Source organism: Hyperolius riggenbachi, chromosome 6 (assembly GCF_040937935.1).
Source record: "Hyperolius riggenbachi isolate aHypRig1 chromosome 6, aHypRig1.pri, whole genome shotgun sequence".
NCBI classification, from domain to species: Eukaryota; Metazoa; Chordata; class Amphibia; order Anura; family Hyperoliidae; genus Hyperolius; species Hyperolius riggenbachi.
Genome location: NC_090651.1, coordinates 243,262,597 through 243,273,145, shown reverse-complemented (window position 1 = coordinate 243,273,145; position 10,549 = coordinate 243,262,597). Strand labels below are relative to the sequence as shown.

The following is a 10,549-nucleotide window of genomic DNA, read 5'->3' as shown; positions in this document are numbered from 1 at the left end:
TCAAGCAGTCTTCCTAGAAATTACAAGTTTGTACAAACAAGACTTAATTTTGTTATTTCTCAATCCGTATATTATAGGGTTTGCTAGAGGTGTGAAAACAGCATAGGTGAGCCCAACAGCCTTGTCGTAGTTCACAGAATAGCTTTTGGAAACACGTATGTACATGAAGGCTATGCTGCCAAAGAAGAGACAGACAACAATCAAATGGGCCCCACACGTGGAGAATGTTTTCTGGCGCCTTACATTAGACTTAATCTTGACTATGCTGTGTATTATGCTGATGTAAGATAGAATTACAAAGGCAAAACTTAAAAGGATAATGAGGGAGCTGACGACAAACTCAACCAATATGTAGAACTTTGTGTTAGTACACGCTAATGAAATCAATGGAGGGAAGTCACAGAAGACATTTTCAATGCGATTTGGACCACAGTAAGGTAGAAAAGTTATGAAAATAGTCTCAACAACGGGACTGAGGAATCCTCCAGAAACACTGGCAACAACTAAGTTCATGTAAAGCCTGGTTGTCATTATAGATGAGTATTGCAATGGCTTACAGATGGCCAAGTAACGGTCATATGCCATTATTGTAAGAATATAACATTCTGCAGCGCCAAGAGCATGCAGGAAGTAGGCCTGTACAATACATCCAGAAAGGGAGATCCTTTTTTCGTCATTTAAGAGATCCGCCAGCATTTTTGGAATAGTGATGGCTGTATAACAAATCTCTAAGCATGATAACGTTCCAATAAAAAAATACATGGGAGAATGTAGACTGGACATTTTCTGAATCACAAGGAAAATTAGAACATTGCCGATAATAATGAATAGGTAGATAGTAAAAAGTATTAAGAAGAGTAAAACATTAAAGCGGTGCAGAGTTGGGAACCCAGATAAGACAATTTCATTGATCTGACTATTGTTGTAAAGTTTCTCCATAACTTTGGGGTCTCTGATGAAGAATGTAGAATAAAAAACAATTGAGGCTTACGATTTTTTTATGCAAACCTTATTGAATTTATAATCATTTACACTGTACATAAATACTGATTGCACTATTATTATTTTTTTCTTACCTAGCTTGCTGGGTCTGCAAAACTGTTTTCCTATGTCAATGTCAGATACAGATTGGTTAGACTGAAAAACAACAGTATGAGAACTGTAAAAACTCCTCCTTGTAACGATTGGTGTCAGCTAAACAGATTTTCTGATTATTAGTGATCTGCAGTATCACCAATAATGCAGATGCTATACCTGATTATGTGGTGATCTGCAGAATCACCAATAATGCTAGTATAGCCAGACACAGGACTACCAAAGTGAGTAGTGTTTGGTGCAACAGTAATGAAGAAGAGGAGGTCTCCCGAGGAGCGGGTGACTACAGACAATACTGCAGCCAAGGACACCTGAGGAGCAGCTGCTACAGGGAATGCTGCAAGGTTGATCACCTGAGAAGCAGGTGATTAAGACAGTACTGCAGCCAGTGGACACCTGAGGAGCAGGTGTTACAGACAGTGCTGCAATAGAGCTTCACCAGATGAGCAGGTGATTAAGGGCTTGATTCACAAAGCGGTGCAAAGTGTTTGCACGCCTGTGAAAAGCCCTTTATCACGCCTAAACTCAGTTTAAGCGTGATAAGAAGAAACTCGCGCGAATTTTCCGTGCGCAAGCGCAGCACCCGGCGCTTCGCGCGAAGCTCCCATTAAGCCCTATGGGACTTTGCGCGCGCGCTTACGCGCGGTAGCTTCGCGCGAAGAGCAGCACAAATCGGTGATAACTCAGTGGTGCAAAGGTTATCACGCCTAAAGTCTTTTAGGCGTGATAACTGAGTTATCACCGCTTTGTGAATCAGGCCCTAAGACTGTACTGCAGCCAGTGGACACCTGAGGAGCAGGTGTTACAGACAGTGCTGCAACATAGCTTCACCTGAGGAGCAGGTGAATGCTACAGATCCCTCACCAGTGGCTAGGCCCACTGGCGAGGATAGAGAGGTCAGACTAGCAGAGTAGGCAACGTACGGACAGATAAGGTACAAAGACAGAAGGCTGATTCAGAGTTGAGTTCAGGCAGAGTCGGCAACGTGAATCAGATGAGCAGAGCTACAGAGTCAGCAAGCAGGAGAGAAGTCAAGGAAAGCAGAAGGTCATAACAGATAATACAATGTCATTAGTACTTTAAGCTATCAACAGAATCTGGCTAAGTGTGGATCCCCAGCTCCGGCTGGTACTAGCACACTTTGGGATCTGACTAAGGTCTGAGCGCTAACACGTAAGCATTTGCAACAGCAGACGCGGAGCAACTGACAGTCTGGTACTATATATACAAGGTTGCTCCGCAGCGCCGCCCCAGCCACTCAGCCAATCCGAAGTACTGTTGGAGTCAGCTGACTTGGCAGATCAGCTGACTCCCCTTCTATTCGCACAAAGGTCCTGTCGCCTGGCGTGCGCGAGCGTAGCCCTCAATCTATGTGCAATAGAAGGACCAGGCAGATCACCAGCATGTAACTGCGTGGCAGAGGCCGTCGGCTGACTCGCGGAGACCGCCGCCATGCCGCCTGTCTCCGCGGCGGCATCTCCGCTATCCATTACACTCCTATACCATTATCTGCCACAAGAGGTGGCCTGGGAGGAGCTTGGAGGAGAGACCAGTATGAAAACAAGATTGATGCTTACCCCGTTGCTGCAGTAGCAAAAAGCCTCCGTACTAAAATTCTATGCAAAACCGAAGTTTGCATACCTTCTGTTTTTAGAAGGCAAACTTCTGTTTTTATTAATTTTAGAGTGATGTATCAGTATTTGATGGAGTAGCTCTATCTGAGCTGAAATTTGCTAGCTATGTCTTATTTAGCTTGGTATAAGACTTGTGTGGAAAACAGATCATGTTTAAATTTATATTTGTGTAGAAATGTTGAAAATTCTAAAAGTGTTCACAAACTTTAATGCACCACATACATGTATTTACCCAAATTTAATGTAGGATTTTTTGACACATCTGTTGTGAATTTCCAAAACTAAGGTATTGAAAAAAAAAGTTTAGTAACTGTATAATTACTCATTCCTTGGATTAATTTGTAAACTGGAATTTCAAATATCAGTCTGTAGGGTGAGTGTGGTCTTAATTAAGCAAGCATATGTGTTTAGACATTTTTATTAGATTCCATAAATACATCAAACCAACAAACATCTATTCAAAATGAAGACCCTCTTAATTGACATTTGATTGTTTTGTTGATTGGGCATTTATCTGGGGCTGCGAAAGGCCACAAAAAGGCAATACAAAGCTGGTGGAGGTGCAAATCGTATTAGATCACATCTTTACTGAAATCTGATCTGATATATCAAGTGGTATAATGTGACAAAGAGGCAACTTATTGTAATCAGGCACATATTAATCATTTTCCACATCCAATAGTGTGTGCCTACCATTATAGCACTGAATAAACACAAGCATATGCAAACATTTTGGAGATGTTACCATACAGTATAGATTAACCATAACTACTTCAAAGAAACAGGTAACCCACAAGGCCTGTTTTGAGGCAAGGCTACAAAGGCCAAGGCTTAGGGCATTAGGCTGGCACACTAAGGCAGTTAAACTGCCAAACATGTAAACCGCAGCAGTCACAAACCCAGTCCATGGCTGCCCTGCTTCCATAAGGGCAAGCAGTGGAGTACTGGTCCTGTGCCCCCTCATCCTCTGCTGTGCTCCCCCCAAGCACAGCACTGAAATTGAGGGCAGAATGATCTTTGACATGAATAACATGCATTCAGATTCAGATCAGGTATCCTCACTATGGCTCCACTGGCTGCATGCTTGCTCCAGACATGTGACTTACAAAAGTCAAAACATCAGCATGACAGTAGAGATAGCCCGAACTGTTCGCCGGCGAACTTCCGGGGTTCGCGATCGCGGAGAACCGCAAACTTTTCCGGGAAGTTCAATTCGCCCCCATAGTGCATCATTAGGGTCAACTTTGACCCTCTCCATCACAGTCAGCAGTCACATTGTAGTCAATCAGGCTACACTCCCTCCTGGAGCCCCACCCCCCTTATAAAAGGCAGGAAGCGTCAGGCATTGGACTCACTCATGTGCCTGCAGTAATTAGAGAAGGAGGTGATGCTGCTGCTGCTGCTGCAGAGAGAGCTATAGGGAAAGCTTAGTTAGGCTCTTGTAGGCTTGTTAGCTTGCTCCTTGCAGATTCTTATTGCTAAAAAGCACCCCTCAACAGCTCTTTTGAGAGCTAATCTTGTTCTTGTCATCTAAATTATTTTTTTTGTGTGTCCCACAGGTGCACTGACTTGTGTTGCATAGACAGCCTTGGTAATTCTTACTGTGCCACTGCCAGGCCCAGCACATTCAGTGACTACCTGTGTGTGTGACAGGCAGCTGCACATTTGTAATCCCAATCACTGCACCTGTTCACTGTTCAGTGCACCTACCTACTTACCTACGTGAGCGCACGCATTGTTAACCTCCCTAGCATTCTGGACAAGCTAAGCCGCAGGCTCATGAGGCCATCAGCGACTTGATCCCATATGCCTTCTTCCTGGAGCGTGCCGTGCGTAGAGTGGTGGATCAAGCTGTGGAGGAGCGTGAACAGGAACAGGAACGGGAGGAAGAGTTGTGGGATCAATTCTCAGCAGAAGCAGATGATTCCTCAACACCTGCGGCAGCACAGAGGAGGGAGGAGGAGGAGGAGGAAGAGTCGTTTGGGGAAGAGGAGTCAGATGATGAGGAAGGTGTTGTTTTGGAAGATGAGGCGGAAGAACAACCGCAGCAGGTGTTGCAGGGGGCTTGTGCTGCTCAACTTTCCCGTGGTATTGTTCGTGACTGGGGGGAGGAGGAGAACTTAGCTGACATCACCGAGGAAGAGCAAGGAGATGGATAGTACATCTGCCTCCAACTTTGTGCAGATGGTGTCTTTCATGCTGTCCAGCCTGTTGAGGGACCCCCGTATAAAAAAACTCATGGGGAATGAGCTGTACTGGGTGGCCACGCCACTAGACCTTCAGTATAGGCACAAAGTAGCGGAGATGTTTCCAAATCACCAGAAGGCAGAAAGGATGCAGCACTTGCAGAACAAGCTGGCAACTATGCTTTACAATGCGTTTAAGGGTGATGTCACAGCAAAACGCAATAAAGCTACCACTGCCAATAATCCTTCTCCCATGTCCACGCAGGCAAGAACAGGACGCTCCAGCGATCTCATGGTGATGTCGGACATTCTTTAGTCCAATGCCTTGCCTTAGCGCTTCCGGATCCACCCTCCACCAACGCCTCGATCGGCAGGTAGCCGACTACCTGGCCTTAAGTGTGGATGTAGACACTGTGAGCAGCGATGAACCCTTGGACTACTGGGTGCGCAGGCTTGACCTGTGGCCAGAGCTGTCCCAATTTGCCATCCAACTTCTGTCTTGCCCTGCCTCAAGCGCCCTGTCAGAAAGGACCTTCATCGCAGCTGGTAGCATTGTCACTGAGAAGAGAAGTCACCTAAGTCAAAAAAGTGTTCAGTACCTCACCTTTATCAAAATGAATGAGGCATGTATCCCGAAGGGCTACTGCCCGCCCGAAGACTAGGTCAGTCCCCGCACACAGCATCTCTGCCTGCAGGCCGCTTTACTGCCTTCTCTGCCACCGCCAACAGGGTCCAGGACTCCAGGTGGATTCCTGAATTTTTAAGGCTACTGCTAGCAGCGGCCGCTATAATAATTTTTCTGGTGCGTGTACATGCCTGCCTAATTTTTCTGGCTGCACTGCGGCTGCAACAACAAAACAAAATACATGTAAATGTGTCAATTCCCCTTTGTGATCATTACCTTGCCGCGGTGAAGGGGCTTGCATATCACAACGAAACAATGACCGAGGGCTATGTGAGTGTCTCGGGGGTGGCACACCAAAAATAATAAGATCGTTGCTTCATTGTGAACAGACCACATTCGATCAGCTGGGCAGTCACTGTTGTTCTGTCATTGAGCTACCTCAGCCTGGCGACCATATGGGCTTGAAAACCACTATCGCCTGCACTCTCGCCATGGTGCGCACCGGTCTAGCATGGCCGACACAACACAAACAGCTGTTTGCGGTGCGTTACACAGTGAGTTTGGTGTGTCAGTGTGAAGCAGTACTCCAATTACACTCCCTGATTGATGTATATGTTACAGCCAGAACCCGAAGTGTGGCCACTTCGCGTTCTGGCCAGCCACTTCGGGTTCTGGCCGGCCAATGTGCGAAGTGGCCGCAGCGCAGCGGCCAATGTTAGAAATGTAATGTTAACGCCGTCTCGCTGCGGCCACATTTATTACAACTTGCTTAATTTAATTAAATATAGCCGTCGGCAATGTAATAGATGAAGCCGCCGGCTTTCGCACTGCCTCTCTCCTCCCCCCCCCCCCTCTCCTCTCCCCGCCTCCCATACAATACGTAGCAGCCAGGGACATGCAGCCGGAGAGTCGTTCGTCACAGCAGGGCAGCAGAGCGGGGAGGCTGCAGACATTTCTTCTGCCAGCACCCGCTCTGCAGGAACGGCAGGATTACCCTGCCGCGACGAACGACTCTCGGAACACGCGTTTCCCCGCCGGCTGCTACGTATTGTATGGGAGGCGGGGAGAGGAGAGAGGCGGGGGGGGGGGGGCGGATTGGGGAGAGGAGAGAGGCAGTGCGAAAGCCGGCGGCTTCATCTATTACATTGCCGCCAGCTATATTTAATTAAATTAAGCAAGTTGTAATAAATTTGGCCGCAGCGAGACGGCGTAAACATAACATTTCTAACATTGGCCGCTGCGCTGCGGCCACTTCGCACATTGGCCGGCCAGAACCCGAAGTGGCTGGCCAGAACGCGAAGTGGCCACACTTCGGGTTCTGGCCGTAACATATACACATGCAAGATGTTTTAAAGCACTTTAGGCCTCCAATTTAGCATGCAATGTGATTTCTGCCCTTAAAACGCTGCTTTGCATGAAATCCAGATTTTTCCCAGGGACTTTTGGCCTCTATCCCACTCCTCCTTGAAACATCTTTTCCATCACTTTTGTGGCCAGCATGTTTCTAGTTTTCAAAGTTTGCCTTCCCATTGAAGTTTATTGTGGTTTGCAAAAGTTTGCATATTCGTGAACGTTTGCGGAACCCAAAATCGGAGCATCGGGCCATCTCTACATGACAGCCAGGCATTTTTAAAATGTGAATAAAGATAATAGCCTCTGTTTTCCTCTCACTTCAAGTTTCCTTAAAGGAAAGAACACCCCTGCAATATTAAATGTAGAATCACTTTAAAACTGTGAGGATCCGCTCGGCTGCCTGCGCAGGCAGGCAGCCTTTTGACCACTGTTCAGGTCTGCATTCTACAGGTCTCTGGAAGAGAGACCTTTTGTCAGTTTTGCAGCTTGCTGCTGAGGAATTTGCATACGTTTGTCATGCAGATTGCCTAGCCACATCCTTTGTAGGCTTGCTCTATATATACCATGTGATATCACAGTCCTGTGTAACACTCCTGGAGTGTCAGCCTTGCTCATTGTTTGAAGATTAGCCTAGAGTATTCCTGGGATTGCACTAGGCAGGTTCCCTAGTGCAGTTAGGATTGCATATCTGTTTTGTTTGTCTGTTGCGATTGTCCTGTCCCAGCGGTGGTCGACAGGAAGTCGTTCTGATCTTTGTTCTTGGAGTATAGCTGGAGCAGCGGTTGCTACCAGCTATCTCATCTGATCTGTCTTGCCTGGATCGCACTCGCCTCGCGCTAGTGCTGTGGATCCGTCTGATCTCCATCTCTCTTGCTGTACTTTGGATCGCACTTGCTCTGGTGGAAAGAGCAGTGGATCCAGCTCGCTCTGTTTCTATACTTGGATCGCACTCGATCTGGCGGAAAGAGCAGTGGATCGTATCTCTCACTTATTCCTGTTTTCGTGTATCTGTCTTGTCTGCTACGAACGCTTGCTGGAGGCTCGGTGAGGTAACCGTTAAGCAAGCGCTCGCGTCCTCTGTTTCATGTTTGTCTGTCGGTGGTTAGTTAGGCGTGCTTGTCTCTGTTGTTCTTAACACGCGGGGACTGCGCATAAACGCGTGCACTGTTGCGAATGAGTGCGGTGTTCGCGTTTAGTTAGCGTTTATTTTCCTTATCTTCTCATTGTATGATTTGCTGTGCCTTTGCTACTCTCGTGCTCTGCCTTGCTGTAGCCTTGTGTCACCTCTGGCAATCGCCTCTCTCGCGATTGCGTTCCTACTTCATATCTGCTGTTGTATGTGCACCGTCGCGGGTTGGCGACTAGATTGGGTCACATACATACATTCTGTCCCTGTGCTCATTCTCTTCCGCAATCGCTTCTCTTGCGATTGCGTTCTCACTTGGTTTCTTCTGTTGTGTGTCCACCGTCGCAGGTTGGCGGCTAGATTGGGGGACATACATACATTCCTCATCTGTGCTTATTTGGTCTTGTGTCGCTGTTAGCAATCGCCATCTCTGGCGATTGCCTTCTCAATTTATCTTCATGGTTGTGTGTTCATCGTCGCAGGGTGGCGACTAGTTTGGTGGACACACATACCCTCTGTCCCTTTGATCTCTCTCTTTCAGGGCTATCTTGCCCTGCGTTTCTTCCCTTCGTACAATTCCTGTCTGGCGTCTGTGGCAGGGCAGAGGAGCTGTTCCTCTGCACTCCACAGCTCCACCTGTCAACAGGAATTTCCCTCTACAGGTGCATTGCACCTTTTGCTGGGTTCCCTCAAATTATACACTTGTGGAGGATTTCCGCAGTGTCAGCGCACGTCTTGTGCGCTGATCACGGAGAGAATTCCACAATCGTTACAAAAACGTCACTAAAATGGACCAGTCTACATGCAGGTTTTTACAGTGATCATCTTCTTTATCATATATGTGTTATATATACAATATATAGGTGCACTTTTTTAAAGTAAAAAAAAAGTAGGGGGAAAGGCTGCGCGTCCCTAAACACATGTTGCAATTGAATGGTTAATCGCACAGGCATACACCGCCTCTGTCAGACTGAAAAATGCATGCCCTGCATCCTAGACAAGTGCTAACATTTATTAAACTAGGAGGAACTTTAGATTCCAATATGGTTTGCATGCAAAGTATATTATACTAGACACTTGCGCCACGGTGAGGCAAACCTCCGGGCAAGTGACCTAACCTAAATTTAAAACCTTGGGAGCAGCTAAGAAAAAAAAAAGTGTAACTTACATTTTGTTGAACAGTGAGAACGCCAGCGCATACCACTAAGGCTGCATCTGAAATGACCACCAGCTCAGTGTGAAGCACCTAAATAGATTTTCTGCACACTTTGCATTCAACTCAGATGCAAATCATATGCAAATCTGCTACTACTTATTATGCAAACAGGAAACTCAGGAGGAGGGGCTGGGAGCAGCTAACCTGACAGTCACATAGTTACAAAGTTAAAAAAGGTGGGGGAAAGGCTGCGCGTCCCTAAACACATGTTGCAATTGAATGGTTAATCGCACAGGCATACACCGCCTCTGTCAGACTGAAAAATGCATGCCCTGCATCCTAGACAAGTGCTAACATTTTTTAAACTAGGAGGAACTTTAGCTTCCAATATGGTTTGCATGCAAAGTATATTATACTAGACACTTGCGCCACGGTGAGGCAAACCTCCAGGCAAGTGACCTAACCTAAATTTAAAACCTTGGGAGCAGCTAAGCAAAAAAATGTAACTTACATTTTGTTGAACAGCGAGAACGCCAGCGCATACCACTAAGGCTGCATCTGAAATGACCACCAGCTCAGTGTGAAGCACCTAAATAGATTTTCTGCACACTTTGCATTCAACTCAGATGCAAATCATATGCAAATCTGCTACTACTTATTATGCAAACAGGAAACTCAGGAGGAGGGGCTGGGAGCAGCTAACCTGACAGTTACATAGTTACAACGTTTAAAAGGGTGGGGGGAAAGGCTGCGCGTCCCTAAACACATGTTGCAATTGAATGGTTAATCGCACAGGCATACACCTCCTCTGTCACTGAAAAATGCATGCCCTGCATCCTAGACAAGTGCTAACATTTATTAAACTAGGAGGAACTTTAGCTTCCAATATGGTTTGCATGCAAAGTACTTTTTTAAATAATGGCCACAATTCACTAAGCTCATCTCCTGTCTTTAATAATGATTCTGTACTGTATTTACTGTAATCACCATGGTGATAAAGCATTTAGTATTTAGTTCAGGTAAACCATTCTGTCCTTAAGTTAGAAGTGATTTCTAAAGTTAAGGTTTCAATCCTTAAAATAATGGCAGCATTCTAAAGTTAAAGACCATGGGCCATATGCAAGTCACCTTTTCTTCTAAGTTTTCTCCTAGGTGAGAATTTTTCATCTACTGGTTCAAATAACTTTTTAGCACGCTGCCATTGAAAAAGTACTAAAAGTAGGTGATCACGTACTTTCAACATTTTTCTGAGTATTTTCCTGCTTGCTGGAGACTTTCAAGGCATTATATTGATACGGTGTGAAAATGTCGCCTAGGAGAAAACTTAGGAGAAAAGGTGAATTGCATATGGCCCAGGATGTTAAGGTGCAGAGT

At 46.1% G+C, this 10,549-nt stretch overlaps 1 protein-coding gene across 1 annotated transcript; it reads right to left on the bottom strand.

Annotated features, from left to right (window-relative positions):
- Window positions 1–939, bottom strand: LOC137522148 (olfactory receptor 6N1-like). Its single transcript, XM_068242179.1, has one exon. The coding sequence runs from the start codon at window positions 937–939 to the stop codon at window positions 1–3; it is 939 nt and encodes a 312-aa protein (XP_068098280.1).
- Window positions 940–10,549: the final 9,610 nt, after the last annotated feature.